Here is a 16,573-nt window from a genome sequence, read left to right on the forward strand (position 1 = left end):
GCTCAGAATCACTGTCAACTCTAGTTACTGCATCCTGAGCTGCCCCGAGTTCTCCAGATGCACCCAGAGCCGCTGCCTTTAGCCATGGCTCGATGGTCTCACCCCAGGGTTTGGCTTTGGGGACAGGGGCAGGTGCTGTGCAGAGCAGCTTTGATTCCAGGTCAGAACTTGCTAATTGGACTTTTTGTTTTCTTGGCACTTGGTCATTTTTCCCCAAGCATGAGAAGTTAAAAAAAAAAAAAAGTTTTGCCTTGATTATGAGGAAATTGGTTCCAAATGCCATTAAATCAGGCATTGCCTCTAGTTTATGCAAAATATCTCATGAAAAAATTAGAGCAGCTTTGTCCTTGTGTGAGCTTATTGTGCAAAATGCTTTACAAAAAGTCAGGAACCAATTATTCCCGGTCACAGCATGAGTGCATGATTGCAGTGTTTTCAAGCTCAGCACGCTTAGTGATGAATAAACGGCTTTAGGCGTATATTTTAGTTGCCATTGACATTTGTTGATTCAATAAGTTGTTCGTTCTCTCAAAGATTAGAGCTCGTCGATCAGAGCAGTTAGAATCCCACAGGCATGGTTAGCAGATGTGTGCAAGCTTTTGCACAAAAAGGTAAAAATGTTAGCTGCTAGAGTGAGCAGCATATTGAAATTGGAAATGATTTTATTCTAAACTCCCTAAGTGGTAGTGTAAAACTAAAATAAAGACTGTCTTTAGTTGACGAAAGGAGGGTATTCTAAACTCCCTAAGTGGTCGTGTAAAACTAAAATAAAGACTGTCTTTAGTTGACGAAAGGAGGGTTTGTTTTTGTACGGTTTGGATAATTTTAACATCATGCTCTCCCCCTCCCATTTCTCCCACCATGTCTCTTGATGTCACTTTGTAGGAATCAGACTTTAAAAGATTAAGACAGACTTAGGGCAGACATGCCACACTGATGATTAAAACACAGAACTTTGTTCCCTCAACCTAAACAGGATTTACATTTCACCCTGTCTTCAGATTTGCCTCAGTTGGAGAAGTCTTTCCAGCTCTCCTACATCCTCCTCCACATGTGCTGTCTGGCCTTGGTTGAGCAGCAGGCCCTTTCTCGCCTGTTGATTCCCTTTTGTTACCTGACTGCGGGGTTGGAGATGATGGACGAGGCACTCGGGGAGGCCTGGGGCTGCTCAGGGAGGGTACTTGGGGTGGGGGTCACCTTCCAGGGGTCTACAAAGCTCAGGGTTGCCTGTGGAAACTCATGCAAGGGCCATTTTGGTGTGGGTCACCAGGGTGGGACTGCAGCTGCTCTGGTGCAGGAGGCGGCAGACTCCATGGTGAAGAACTGGAGAGAGAGAGAGCTCCAGAAGATGCAGGGCCTCATGATCTGGTGCAGCACCAGCTACTGTGAGGACAGCCGGGTGCCCATGCAGCAGGTGCACCCAGGCCTCCAGCACTGCCATGTGCCTCTGGCACAAGCGCAGGCCTTGGTGACTGGTGAGTTGGAGAAGTCCCAGGACCGCCTGACTGGGGGCACCAGGCATTGCAATGACAAAGCCAGATTCCCTAGATGCAGGGAGTGAGGGCTCCAGGTGAAGCAGCAGCTGCTGGCCATGTGACCATGGGTGCAGATGACCTTGTATGCCTCATCCTGACCGTGACCACAAAGCGAAGGAGTCTCTCTCTTCTATTGGGAAATAAGTCTTTGCCTGTGGTCGTTGGGGCTGAGGGCAAGAATCTATTTTTTAAAACGAATGGGATTTTTTTTTTTTTTTGAGACAGTCTTGCTCTGTCGTCCAGGCTGGAGTGCAGTGGCACAATCTCGGCTCACTGCAACCTCTGCCTCCTGGGTTCAAGCAAGTCTCCTGCCTCAGCCTCCTGAGTAGCTGAGATTATAGGTGTGTGCCACCAAGCCTGGCTAAATTTTGTATTTTTAGTAGAGACGGGTCTTCACCATGTTGAAGCCAGGCTGATCTCAAACTCCCAACCTCAAGTGATCTGCCCGCCTTGGCCTCCCAAAGTGCTGGGATTACAGGCGTGAACCACTGTGCCCGGCTGAGAGTTTTAGTCTTTTAAGCAACATTTATAAATGAAGAAATTAGGGATGGCAGCAAGTATAAGGGGAATGTTGCTTGCCTCTGGATGCTGGTTCCTCTGCGTTTCAGTTCTAAAAAACTGGCCCTAAAACGTGTCAAGAGCTCGCACAGGAGTGTTTAGAGCCATATTTCCCATTGTCCTGGCAAAGCCGGGGCCCTCCAAGGTGCCCGGCTCTTACTGCACAGGGACCAACAGGCCAGCCCATAAGAGCTGATGGGGTTGGTATTTCTGTTTGTTGCCAACCCCTGTTTACCGGAAGTGTCCCCACACCATTTTCCATAAGCTGTGAAACAAATGTCATAAGGTCTCTAATTTAGAAGGGGGAAGACCCAGGTTTCTGGGTCTTTGTTTCCTTGGTTTTGTGTTATGTGTGCCAGGGTGTAAAGTGGATTTTAAGATGTGGAATTGGGAGGTAGAGTGGTTTAGAATAAGGACTCCGAAAGGTTCCTTGTGGATCCCCTTTTCTGGCCATTGGGATGTGGATGTGCATTTGTTTAACTTCTCACACGCTGCATCCTTCAGCCTGGAGACCCTTTGGAAACACGAGGTGACGCCACGGTAGTTATTCAGCTAAGCTTCCCTCTGGCTGGCCCTGAGGCTGCCACCATAGAGCGGCAGAACCGTGCAGTTCCTGGAGGAGAAGGGGGTTTTGATTGCGAAATATTCCAGTATCCAGAGTGAACACTGAAGGAGGAGCCGTTGGCTACTTGATAAGAGAGCTGTGAAGTCCTGGATTTGGGAAAACCTGTTTTCATAGAACAGGATGGGATGGAAGCCTAAACCCAGCATTGCTTACTAGCCCCTGAATTAACAGAGCCCAACGAAGACAATCCCCTGGCAACAGGAAGTCAAGGGAGAAAGAAGGAGCCCCAGGCTGGGAGGAGTGCGGACTCCCCGAGCAAAGGAGGGGCGACCCCCCACTGCTCACCAAACACTAGCTGGGGGGCCTTCGCAGTTGAACGGAGGTGGGGCCTGCAGATGCTGGGCAAGCTGCTTCCCTGCAGGAGGAAGCCAGTCTTGAGTCCTGGCTCACACCACAGACAGCTTGAGGGCATGATGGAAGTTTCCAGAAGATAACAGGGCAGAGCTAGATCCATGAGGAAAGATTTCTCAGGACAAAAGCCTTCCCCATGTGGAGAGGATGGGATGGCAGCGGGGACACCTTGCATGGAAGGCGGCCCAGAAGGGACTGGGCAAGTCAGCTGGACAGCTCAGTGGGGATTCCAGAAAGAGACACCTCCGGGCTGCACGCACGCAGCCACGCAGCGACCCACCCACGCAGCACGCACGCATCCACGCATGCACGCACGCAGCCACCCACCCACGCAGCACGCACAGACCCACGCACGCAGCCACCCACCCACGCAGCACGCACAGACCCACGCACGCAGCCACCCACCCACGCACGCAGCGACCCACCCACGCATCCAGGCACGCACACGCAGCCACCCACCCACACAGGCGCACATACGCTGGCACCGCTGAACAGCCAAAACATGCAAGATGGTTCTTCTTATGGTTCAGGAGGTGGAAAGTTGAAACCATAGCAAGAAACGTGGCCTATCCACCGCAGCGACTAAAAGATAAAGAGGGAAAAGGACAAACATTGGCCAGAACGTGCGGCGGCTGGAGCGTTCGCGCCTTAACTGGAAGAGGAGCCTCCCCGCCTGGGAGCCGCTCTGGCGCCCGGCTGCTGCCGGGCAGGAGGCCCTTGCGGAGCCAGCGGCCTCCTCGTGGGCAACGCCCACCCCGCGGTTCAGCCACGGAGCGGATGCCGTGTGCATGCACGGAACGGGCGAGGCTGTTGCGCTGCAGGTGCCCCCACGGTCGCGATGCAGGGCAGGGGGATGCTGGTGGGTATCATCCCTCCACGTGGAGTCCGCGCACAGAACCAGCCCCCACATGGAGGGCGGCCCGGACTCAGAGGCACAGGCAGAAGCAGCCTCGCGGGTGCCGGCGATGCCCTGTGGCCTCATCTGGGTGGGGTCCCGCGGGGTGTTTTCTTGAAGGTGACTCACCCAACGGTGTGTTCGTGATTGGGCGCTTTTTGGCCTAGGTTACCCTCCAGTTACAAGTCCTTAGGAAGGCACCATGGCAGAGCCGCGGAGGAGCGCACAGCGGGGATGCTGGCGCCGCCCTTTTCACCTCGAGGGGCCTCTGTTCCTCTGTTCACCGCTTTCTGTGACAGCGCATTCACAGAAGGGAACTGCGGAGGCACAGACAGAGTCCAGCCCCTTCAGTGAGGGCCACCTCCTCCTTCTGCCCTCCTGAGGCTGTGTCTCGTCTTGTTCGGGGAGCCCCGCAGGTCCTTGCCATTGGGTTGCTTGAAGATGCTCGTCCCTTTAGGGTGAGTTTATTACATTCCTCTGAAGTCTTCACTCTTAAGGAGCTCCTCCAGTTAGGAAGAACCACTTGGTTATTATCACGATAATAAATGCCATTTAGAATTAGGTCACCCTGAAAGAGTCCTAAGGTTCTAGCAGTCCCTGGCACGGTTAATTATTCGGGGCTGGCGGGTGGCGGGCCAGGCTCCAGGTGCAGATGCCTGACTTTCTTCAGTTAGGAGAAGGGAGAGGACGGTGGGATGGCCGGCCTTCCTCAGGCACCGACACGCTCACTGGCAGTGGTGACAGCTGAGTCCCCCTTGAAGTCAGTCTTCGTGGCCCGCAGTGTCAGCCTCTGTCGCCAGACATGGACCCTGGGTGCCTGTGAGGGTCAGCCTGTGTGTCAGGGCCCAGATTAGCTTCTGAGCAGGTGGAAGGAGAGAGGACTAGAGAGAGGCCTGTGAACTGGCAGGTCCTTGAGGCATCGTGAAAGTGGGTGAAGGTTGAGACCTGGGTGTCAGGAAGAAGGAAATCACAGGCCATAAGATGTGAAGTGATGGGAAACCGAGTCACAAAGAGTCCAAGTCGACAGGAAAGTGGATGTCTTGGCCCCAGAGTGTCTGCGGCCCAGAAGATGCCCGTCTCTTAGCCTCCCGCTTGCCCCGAAAGGCTGGATGTGGGCACCACTTGGCGGGCAGACGGGTGGGCGGGTGCTCCAAGCAACTTAGACATCTTCTCAGGAGGGAGCGGGGAACCGGGGCCAAGTGCCGTCTCTTCGGTGGGGTTCTCTCCCTGTGGCTGTGACTTGCTTTGACAAGCGGAGTGGAAATTTTTCGGTTACTCATCGGTGGAATAAAGTGTGTAAAGCCACTTGGGGTAAGGCTGAAATAATCTTGTTGCGCTATTTCAGACGGATGTAATGCACCAGAACATTTACGACTACATCCACGTGGACGACCGCCAGGACTTCTGCCGGCAGCTCCACTGGGCCATGGACCCTCCCCAGGTGGTGTTTGGGCAGCCCCCGCCCTTGGAGACAGGTGGGTGTCTGGGGTCCAAGTGAGTCAGCAAAACCTAAAGCAGGTCACATAACACGTCTCTGCCTCTGGAAATGACCCTGTCGCACCTTCTTGGTGTGCTTTGCCTTCCACATTGACCTTAGCGCCGAATCTCACCTTTCTTCAGAGGCCTCCTCCCACGTCCCTCCCTGTCCTCTGATTCGGCTGCCACAGCTCCGTGTGGCTCGAGTGTGCTTCACTCCTGGTTGCTTTCCTGGACTCTGCCAGGCTTGAGGTCACCGCCATTCTTGTCACCTCACCACGAGCTGCAGTCCTGGCCTCTTGTTTTGCAAACTCCCCTCAAGTCTCACGTCTGCCAGGAAGTTTCATACAGTTTGCTTCATACTAGAGTTACCCGATAAAAGTCCCTGAAAGATTGTTGCCATTCAGAGTCGGTTGCCCCTTTTCACAGAAGACCCCTGCACAGGGCTTGCCCTCAACCTCCCTGTGGCGCTGACTGATGAGATGAGCCTGGCAGGTGTGGAGCTCCTTGATAGGCAATGACAGGCGGGGGCTGTGCTGGGACAGTTGCATCTGGGCTCTGAGGAGGGGCGACACCTGCCCGCGGTCCTGTGCAGAGGGTGGCTCCTGGGTTCTCTCGCACGTATCCGCAGAAGCCTGAAATAATTCACGGAAAGTTTCCACCATGACAGTATGATTGACCTTAAATCAAAACAGCAAAGCCCAGGCACCTACATGCAAGACCCTTCTATAAAGCTAAAAACAAGCGAGATGAAACCATTGGTCCATCGTCATGCATGCACATGTACTAAAAACGATGTTTTTAAAGGCAAGGGATGACGAAGGCAAAATTTGTCTGAGTGACATCTAGAGGGATGCTGGGGGCGGGAGGATGGCACAGTGATAGGGTTTACATGACCTGGCGCGTGAGAGCCGTGGGCGTGTTTGTTGCATGCTCTGTGCATGCGGTTGTGCGTGTGACCCGTGTGTTTTGGCTTCTCCCACCGCCACGCCCCTTGGCCCCTATGGTCTGCAGGAGATGATGCTATCCTGGGGAGGCTGCTCAGGGCCCAGGAGTGGGGCACAGGCACGCCCACCGAGTACTCGGCCTTCCTGACCCGCTGCTTCATCTGCCGTGTGCGCTGCCTGCTGGACAGCACCTCGGGCTTCCTGGTGAGTGCGTGGGTCCCTGGCAGGGGGCTCCCGACATCTGGGATGCATTCTACCCTGGTGTGGAAGGAAACAGAGGGCAAGAGGGGGTGGGGGCGTTAAACCACATGTCCCTGGTGGAGGGACGGGGGCCGGTGCTGAGCTCTGTGCACCCTGTGATGGTGTGGGGGCGTTAACCCACGTGTCCCTGGTGTGGGGGCGAGGGCCGGTGCTGAGCTCTGTGCACCCTGTGATGGTGTGGGGGTGTTAACCCACGTGTCCCTGGTGGGGGGGCGAGGGCCGGTGCTGAGCTCTGTGTACCCTGTTGTGGTGTGGGGGTGTTAACCCACGTGTCCCTGGTGGGTGGGAGAGGGCTGGGCACTGAGCTCTGTGCACCCTGTGATGGTGTGGGGATGTTAACCCACGTGTCCCTGGTGGGTGGGAGAGGGCTGGGCACTGAGCTCTGTGCACCCTGTGATGGTGTGGGGGTGTTAACCCACGTGTCCCTGGTGGGGGGGCGAGGGCCGGTGCTGAGCTCTGTGTACCCTGTTGTGGTGTGGGGGTGTTAACCCACGTGTCCCTGGTTGGGGGGCGAGGGCTGGGCACTGAGCTCTGTGCACCCTGTGATGGTGTGGGGATGTTAACCCACGTGTCCCTGGTTGGGGGGCGAGGGCTGGGCACTGAGCTCTGTGCACCCTGTGATGGTGTGGGGATGTTAACCCACGTGTCCCTGGTGGGGGGGCGAGGGCTGGGCACTGAGCTCTGTGTACCCGGCGATGGTGTGGGGCTGTGACGCCTCTGGGCATGCGTGATGAGTCAACCGTGAGGCCGGCTGTGGTGGACAAGCCAGGTCGATGAGAATGTAAAACTCTGCAGTAGGTTCATACTCTAGTTGTACCTTTATTTAAAACTTATTAAAATATTTTTTAAAATGTGCCCCACATCTGCCAAGGGCTGGCAAACTGGGAGAGCCTCCGGCTGTGGCTGGCGTGAGTGGCTGAGCCCATGGCATCTGCTGAGCTTTTTGGTTTCACCCTCTTCTCTTGCAAACAGATACTTGGGGTTTTCACTTCTGCTATTTGACCATTTCTTCTTCCAGCTCCTCATTGAATCAGAGAAGTCCTCCCCATCGGACATGTCAGGGCAAAGGCCTCCCACCCTGTCCCAGACCCCTGCCCACCTTGCAGACCCTCCAGGTACTGTGGTCCCCCTGGCCGCAGCACAGTCAGCCCTGGGTCATGGCCCCTCAGAGCCCCAGTGGTGGCCCTTGCTGTCTCCTGGCTGCAATTCAATGCCACAAGGCCCTCAGACCCCAGCACCCCACAAGGCCCTCTGACTCCAGCGCCGCAGCTGGGCAAGCCCCCTGGGCTCAGCTTTCCACCCATTTGTGGACCCATGACCTCCTAGGAACCTTGGGTGCAGACGGTCCCCATGGCAGAGGCACCTGTGGGTCTGCCTGTTTCTGTGTCTTTCCCACCCACTGGGTGCCTGGTGGAAGGACCAGCTCTCCACAGGCCCCAGATCTGTTGCCACGCACACGCCCCAGGGCACATCTTTCATTTAGGTAGCTAGGGACAATAAAGTTTTATTTATTTATTTATTTATTTTTGATGGAGTCTTGCTCTGTCACCCAGGCTGGAGTGCCTGGTGCGATCTCGGCTCACTGCAAGCTCCGCCTCCCGGGTTCACGCCATTCTCCTGCCTCAGCCTCCTGAGTAGCTGGGACTACAGGCACCCACCACCACACCTGGCTAATTTTTTTGTATTTTTAGTAGAGACAGTGTTTCACTGTTGGTATTTTGTTCTAAATTTTGAGGAAATTAAGATACTTACTTTTATTGGCTAAGGAATGTTGTTCGTTTTTTAAAATTGTATAACCAATTCCTGGTTAATTAAAAACTCTTATTTCTAGATGACCCAAAATTGGAAGGATTTTACTGTGCAGCCACTGGAATATAGTTTAAAATGGAATTGTCAAACAAAGAACTGAATGGAGGAAACAAGCCAGAGAAATTAGATTGATGCTAAAATGTTGCAATAAGGTTTACACAAATACGTGTCTGATTCTGTTTTCCCATTAAAATCCATTCATCCACAGCACCATAAAGGGCCCCTGTATTGACAGAGAATACACCAAGACCCTGCAGGACCTCACGGCTCTTCCCGGCTTTCACCCTGAGTGGTGCAGTCTTGGCAATGCGGGTGTCATGGAAGCTCCCTCATGCCACTCACAGGGCCAACTGAAAATGGTAGTTTTTGAGATTCGGCTGAAGTTAACTTGGGAGCTTGAAATCAGCTGTGTTGGGAATATTTATACTAAAAAAATTGGCAAACACTGCATATCTGGGAATTTTTCCCCCTGGAGAGCTAGATGTTAAACATTTCCCAGCACACCGCTGCCTTGAATCCCCACCAATTATGTGACTGCTACACAGCAGGTGTTCATTATTTGTTTAATATATCCATGGACAGATGGAAAGATGGATGAATGGATGAATGGATGGTTGGATAGATGGGAAGATGGATGGATGGATGGATGGATGAGTGGATGGATGAGTGGATGGATGAGTGGATGGATGAGTGGATGGATGGATGAGAAGATGATGGATGGATGGATGGGAAGATGGATGGGTGGATGGATGGATGGATGAGTGGATGGATGAGTGGGTGGATGGATGAGAAGATGATGGATGGTTGGATAGGAAGATGATGGATGGATGGATGGGAAGATGGATGGGTGGATGGATGAGTGGATGAGTGGATGGATGAGTGGGTGGATGGATGAGAAGATGATGGATGGTTGGATAGGAAGATGATGGATGGATGGATGGGAAGATGGATGGGTGGATGGATGGATGGATGAGTGGATGGATGAGTGGGTGGATGGATGAGAAGATGATGGATGGTTGGATAGGAAGATGATGGATGGATGGATGGGAAGATGGATGGGTGGATGGATGAGTGGATGAGTGGATGGATGAGTGGGTGGATGGATGAGAAGATGATGGATGGTTGGATAGGAAGATGATGGATGGATGGATGGGAAGATGGATGGGTGGATGGATGGATGAGTGGATGGATGAGTGGGTGGACGGATGAGAAGATGATGGATGGTTGGATAGGAAGATGATGGATGGATGGATGGGAAGATGGATGGGTGGATGGATGGATGAGTGAATGGATGAATGGGAAGATGATGGATGGATAGATGGACAGATGGATGGATGAATGGGAAGATGGATGGGTAGGTGCATAGATGGACAAATGGAAAGATGGATGGATGGACAGATGGATGGGTGGATGGGTGGATGGAAAGATAGATTGGTGGATGGATGGATGGATAGAAAGATAGATGGATGAAATAAGGATAGAGGGTGGAGCCACATTGTGGGGTGATTCTTCCATAGAAGGCAGGAGTACCCCGAAGGCCCTTGGTAAACAACTAAATTATACATCAGCCTTCCCTTTGTAGAGAGATATTTTATCTTCTTTTATAACAAACTCCTAGCTTACTTGCTGGCTTTTAAAGTCTCCCTGTACACCCTAGATAAATAAAATCAAGTCGTGCCTAAATTTCATCATTACAAATGAAGAATTGATAATTTGGAAATGGAGTGTTAAAGCTGAAACAGTCCTCGGAGATCATCCACTCCTGCCAATTCTTGCCAGGGGGTTGGCCGCTGGCCCGGCTGTGGGCGGGTGGCAGGTCCCACAGGCGCAGTTCGTGCCACCTGCGCATGGGGTGGCACACATGAACAGGCACACACGCGGGAATGAACCTGTCAATTAAAGGCCGTCGCCACGGCTCCAGAGAAACTGGGAGTGGGGGATGGTTTCAGGATGATTCAAGCACATCGAATCACTGTGCAGGCCCGGGGGTCACAGGCTTGGCAGCTGCGGCTCTGCTGTCCCGAGCCACTCATGGTGAGCTGCCTCCCTACGAATTCCAGCCGCGGTCGCGCCCTTGAGTTCTGTGTCCTGTGACCACCTTGCCAGGCCACTTGGTGAACACGCCTTCCTCTCTGTCTTTAAAACACCAGACGATGCAGTTTCAAGGAAAACTAAAATTCCTGTTTGGACAGAAGAGGAAGGCGCCGTCAGGAGCCATGCTCCCGCCGCGGCTGTCGCTGTTCTGCATTGCGGCACCCGTTCTCCTCCCCTCCGCAGCGGAGATGAAAATGAGGAGCGCGCTCCTGAGGGCAAAACCCAGGGCAGACACCGCAGCCACCACGGATGCAAAGTGAGTAAGACTCGCCCTTCACAGCCACATGGTGCCTGCTGGTGGCCCCCACAAAACACCTCCACGCTCAGTGTTTTCTGTGTCTTCTTTCTTCATTTCCAGCCAGTAATAAGTAAGTTTCGTATCGTAAAAGTCATTACACAACATAGGCAGCAGCGATTAGATGAAACAATGTTTTTCAAACTCGTATTTGCAAACTGGCACCAAACGTTGCCTGTATCGATTCATTCCTAAATCATGCTGTTACAGAACCAGTTTCAGAATAAGTGTCCTGACCCCTTGTCCTCAAGGGAATGGGGAGTTGGCTGTGGCCCCTGCCTTTCTCCACCTCTCAGCTGCCCGCCCTTCACACCGTCTGTCTATGGACAAGTGGAGGTAGTTCCCGGCTGCAGGACATGCCGGAGAGATGCGTCCCTGGTGGGCAGATGGAGGGTGAACGGCACAGCTGCCCCTCCAGCTGATCCTCATCCCTGGCCAACCCAGGCCTACCCACAGCTCCCTCAGCCTTTCAGAAGTAGAAAACACCCTGTTGGTCCCCGAGCTTGTTGGTACTAGGGACCAGTTTGGTGGAAGACAATTTTTCCACAGACTGGGAGTGGGGGGATGGTTTCAGGATGATTCAAGCACATTACATTTACTCACTATGCATTTCATTTCTGTTTTATTACATTGTAATATATAATGAAATAATTATACAACTTGGCATAATGTAGAACCAGTGGTAGCTCTGAGCTTGTTTTCCTGTAACTAGGCGGCCCCATGGCGGGGGTGGGGGTGATGGGAAACAGTGACAGATCATCAGGCATTAGATTCTCATGAGCTCGAACCTGGGGCTCTCCCTCACATGCACAGTTCACAACAGGGTTCACAGTCCTGTGAGAATCATGCCCCAGCTGAGCTGACAGGCAGCGGAGCTCTGGCGGTCACGCGAGCAGTGGGGAGTGGCTGTAAATATAGAGGAAGCTTCACTCGCTTGCGCAGGGCCCACCTCCTGCCATGCAGCTTGGCTCCTAGAGGCCATGGACGGTTACCAATCTGTGGCTGGGGGCTGGGGACCCCTGCCCTTGGGGATTCGTGTCTGTAGTTTCCTAGAATGTGTTAAGTCTGCCTTGCGTGCTGGGAGAGATGCAAATGCTGTGCCTATAGAAACTGTGTTCCACCTGCTGGGAACACACCAGTGAGGTATGGCCGGGGCTGCCAGGATGCCAGAGATCCAACTTCCTCTCAGAGAATCGTGCAGGAGTGAGGTAGGACTGGGCCGCCAGGATGCCGGAGATCCAACTTCCTCTCAGAGAATCGTGCAGGACCCCTTCCCCAGCCACCTGGGCGAGTTGCCGCTCCTGCCACTTCCTCCCGGGACAGCCTGATGGGGCGGGGCTGAGTGCAGGGCAGAGGGGTGGTCTGGGCTGGCCCTGCCCCTGCCCCTTGGCCCTCAGCCACCGGATCCTTGGCTTTCGGTGAGGTGCTCCTGCTCTGTGACTCTGAGACCCACCCGACTTGTCCTTGGCCCCTCGGCGCTGCAGGCCCAGGCCTTGGTAACCAAGTGCAGCTCAGCCTTGCCCCGCGATCCTGCAGCCGCCATTGGGCAGCCCACTTTGTTCATGCCCTCCCCACTCTGTGGGTAGCAAATACTGAGTGGGAAAGGAATCTTAGCAGGCGTCGAATTCAGCTCCCCAGCCCAGTGGGAATCTCTGGCATAGCGCCCAGGAGTGATTGGCTGAGGCTGCACAAACCCCACACGGAAAACATTGCTGGGTTCAGACAGAACCTTGAGAGCAGATTCTTCGTGGTGTGACTCGAATCTCACTGCCTGGGGTTGCCAAGGCCCTGTGTTGGCTGAGCGCAATCTGCTCTGTTTGCCTTGCCCCTGGGTTACGGTTTCCAGATATGTCCTGATTCCGATGCTCCTCCTCTGTGCATGGACAGCCCCGGGGATGTTCACAGCAGATGGAGCTGTGCAGACCGGAGCAGACGTCCCCGCCCTGTTCTGGGCGCTGCCTTTACTGATGTACCTGCTGTGGCAGGCGCGTTGGGGTGATCTTAAGTTGCAGTCACGTGTGTTGCCTTGTGGTCCAACTTTGAATTCTAGCTGCATTCCTTAACTTCCGTTAGTATTCAATTTCATTTTTTAGATGCGGTCTTGACTGACCTTGTCAGAGTCCAGGCTCCCGATCTAGTTTGAGATCTGGGACTCAGCAGCACCCGGCACGCTGCCGTCCCTCCCATTCTTTGGCGCCTTTGACGGGCCAGCCCATCTTCTGTATTCACACCCGTGCCCTCCGTGGGAGCACCAGGACCCGCCACTGAGCCCCCTCTGGGAGGACCCCGTCACACGCCTGCTGGCTTCCCGATGCAGAGGATACGGCCGAGGGCCCTTTCACCCCAGGGGGCCTGCAAAGGAGGACCTTGGAGGCTCTGGGACCCCCTGCTCAGTGTCCAGGGTTGACTGTGAAGGGCTTCTGTCTGCAGGCCCCAAGGCCACCTTGCCGGCACTCACAGTGGTCTCTGTTGTGGGCGTGAGTTCCATCCTCACCTTTGACCTCTTTCAGATAACCGTTTAGACAGCTCTGCAGTCTGACAGCAGCAGCGGTTATTTGAAGGTTTTCATGCTGTGTTGGTTTCCACGTTCGTTACTCATTTCTGCTTATGAGCAGCTTCTGCCTGGGCCCTGCCAGCCCCACCTCACTGCTGCTGTCTGAGGGTGGACAGAGGGCAGCTCCAGGGACAGCCAGGACACGGGTCAGCCTGCTGAGGCCCACACATCTCTGGAAGGTTTTAAATTAAATGTATGTACCTTATTTTAAAGGATGGAAATGTAAAGTGCAAGGCAGGAACATAGAATTCTAAAGGGGAAAGAAGTAAATGCTACATAGGTGCACAGAAAAGGACCTGGGGTCTCTGCAGGGCTCGGGCCCAGGTCTTCCAGCACCTACAGGGACCACGCAAACCCTGGAACACTGTCCTCCGCTTACCGTCACCGTAGAGTTTCCACTGCACTTGGCAAGCCTGGTCTTCCCTGGGAGTTCCCAACCCTAGAAGCAGAGGGGACGCAGCCCCCTGGTGTCAGAGCAGGGCAGGGCAGGCCTGGCCCTGTGTGCACACAGCCCTGTCCTGGCCTTGGGGTGGAGCGTAGGTGTGGGATCACAAGCTCAGGTGTGGGGCCGAAGGTCACAGCGCTCCTCCTGCGGCCTGCACGAGACCCCCTGTGGGGCTGTGAGGGCGGGGTGGAGCACAAGGCACATAAAGCTGGCACACAACTTCAGCTCAACAAACATGTTATTCAAACTCAGAAGGGGGAAGAAAACTTGCCAAACCAAGAATACTGACTCCCGTGCGCCGAAGGCTTTTAGAATTCTCCCCACCCTGCTCTGAGCTGGATTCAGAAGCCGGCTTTCAGGATACACCTGGTGGTCAACCAGTCCTGAGCCACAGGACTGTGGTCCAGGGCACCACAGTGGTGCAAGATGCAAGGTGCATTCCGCAGAATCAGAGCCCTGAGGCAGTGGCAGCAGCCTCCAGTGGCCCCCAACAGCAGCCCCCGTGGCCCCCAACAGCCCCCCAGTCTTCCACAGCTTTTCCCACAGGGGTTTTGTGACATGATCTTGATCTGCCTCTTCCTGAAGCCCATTCTGTGAATTCCTCTGCTCGCCATAATTCACTGGGACCCCCACGTCAACACACCCTGTGCTTTGCAGCCATTCATGGACATAGATGGGGCATTGTGAGTCTTGTGTTAGTCATGGGCCTCCTGGAGGTGCCCAGAGGACAGAGAGGAGGGCAGCACCGGAGCTGTGGCTGTGGGGCCAGTCAGATGGGTTTGAACTCAACTCTGGGACCTGCTGGTGGGGCAGCGCTACTTACTGTTTCTCTTTTGAAAAGCAAAAGAAAATAGAATCTACCAGGGTGAGTTGTTGGGATTTAAGATTCGGATCAGTGTGATGCGTGTGTGGGTACACACACATGTCCCGTGTGAGTTGGTCTCCAACTCACCTCAGTGTTCACTTCCTGGAACATAACTACCTGGAGTCATGAGAATGGACCGTATTTTCTTTCTGGCCTTCCAGGAAAAAAATGTAAGCTCTAAAAATCATCCTATGATTTTATCCTTCTACTTTCTGAAGCAAATTCATTAGCCCTTCATTGGCCTGAAAAGTGACATGACTTAGTATTTTCAGTAACCCTGTAACTGAGAAAATAACTTTCCACGCTATAAAGAATTAAACGAGTGAACTCTTGTTTCTGTCTTCACTGCTCAGGTGTGACAGCAATACCTGTCATTATTAATTTCTACCATCAAAACATGTTTCATCCACATGTCATCTTGTTCATCTTGTTCATCTGTCACATGTCACATGTTCATCTGTGTTCTTCACAGAGTAAAAGCCACCACCAGTCTGTGCGAATCGGAACTGCATGGAAAACCCAATTACTCAGCAGGTACTTAGAACATTTCTTATCTGATCTTTTCCAAGTGGGTAAAATGTGTTTCTGCCCTTGGAGAGCTTCCCCGCCCAGTGGAGATGTTGGCGTATTCCATGGAAAAGCCATTTTGCAGAGACTTGGTGTCTGTCCTGCTGTGGACAAGTGCCGTTCCTGGGCTCTGTTCTGTGCATTTCTGAGGAGCCGATGGGTCCTGCCTTGCTGAGAACAAGCAACCGTCTTCCAGGAGCTCCTCAGCTCGCACCGTGACGGCTTCCCCCCCCCTCTAAACCCCAACAGGAAGGAGCAGCAGAGAGAGCGGCGTTTTGGTGCTCAGGGAACAGACTGACGCTGACCGATGGGCACAGGTTCCCGCCAGGGCCCCATGCCTGTGCCTCCGGGGCGGCCCTGACCTTGTCCTTGACCCCAAGGGGGGCTCAGGGTAAGTGGTGCCAGGCAGCCTCCCCCAGCCCTGGCAGCTCCCTAAGTCACCGTGGAGGCCAAAGAGCGGGTGGGGGAGTGATTAAGAAGAAAAATAAAAAAGACGACAGCAGCCTTGGCCACCACACGAGCCACAGCTAATGTTACTCTCTGTGGAGCTGTCCACACAGCCTCCTGGGCTGGAAGTCACGCGTGTCGCTGGGGACTGACCCCGGGAAGCGGTGGTCCAGGGATGTTGGGAGGGAGGATGCCCCGTGGGCTCTGGGACCCGGCCTCACCTGTCACTCGGACCCTGGGTCACCCGGCTCCAACCTCATCTTGCCTTTGCTCAGAGCCCTCTCTCCCCCCTCTCCCTCCCCAGGGCCTGCCTGCCACCCAGGTGGGCCTCCTCCCCTTTCCTGACCAGCCCAGCTGTGCACCACAGGCCCCTCCCCACTCTCCAGGTCACCATCTCACAGTCATGCAGTGCCAGTCCCAAGGCACGTGGTGTCCTGTTGGTCAGCAACAGAGCTTGGCCACAGAAACTGCTGGACATGGTGTTTTCTGCTTTGCAGTTCCCTGGGACCATTTGCACCACCCTTCCCCACCCCTAGCGCTAGTGACTGGTGTGGCTGACACTGGACAGCTGGCATAGGCCTCACAGAGACATCTCCCTGAAGCCTGCACCCTCGCCCCACCCTGGGCCTTCCTCACTTGCCCCAGGCACGCAGTGGGGGTGGGGTGCTGGCACAGCCTCCTGGGCTGCTGGGGGGGTTAGAAGGGACAGTGCAGTGAGGGGTCGGTGTAGCAGCCTTGGCAGATTTAGCATCGTCCTAATTTAGTAGCCTCCCTTAGAGACCCCCACCCAGGGCAGCAGGACCTGGTGTCTTCAGCTGCTGTCAAATGGGCCCCGTCTTTTCTCTGCAG

General features: G+C 54.2%; 1 protein-coding gene across 4 annotated transcripts in view; it reads left to right on the plus strand.

Annotated features, from left to right (window-relative positions):
- Positions 1-16,573, plus strand: part of AHRR (aryl hydrocarbon receptor repressor) — a 119,691-nt gene that overhangs the window by 98,721 nt on the left and 4,397 nt on the right. For all 4 annotated transcript variants that reach the window (XM_063604115.1, XM_063604116.1, XM_063604117.1 and 1 more), the window contains 5 exons: positions 5,310-5,439; positions 6,455-6,591; positions 10,608-10,807; positions 15,183-15,244; positions 15,527-15,668. In XM_063604115.1, coding sequence (XP_063460185.1) covers positions 5,310-5,439; positions 6,455-6,591; positions 10,608-10,807; positions 15,183-15,244; positions 15,527-15,668 — 671 coding nt within the window. The remainder of the gene's footprint in view (positions 1-5,309; positions 5,440-6,454; positions 6,592-10,607; positions 10,808-15,182; positions 15,245-15,526; positions 15,669-16,573) is intronic.

Source organism: Pan paniscus, chromosome 4, assembly GCF_029289425.2.
Source record: "Pan paniscus chromosome 4, NHGRI_mPanPan1-v2.0_pri, whole genome shotgun sequence".
Classification (NCBI taxonomy): domain Eukaryota; kingdom Metazoa; phylum Chordata; class Mammalia; order Primates; family Hominidae; genus Pan; species Pan paniscus.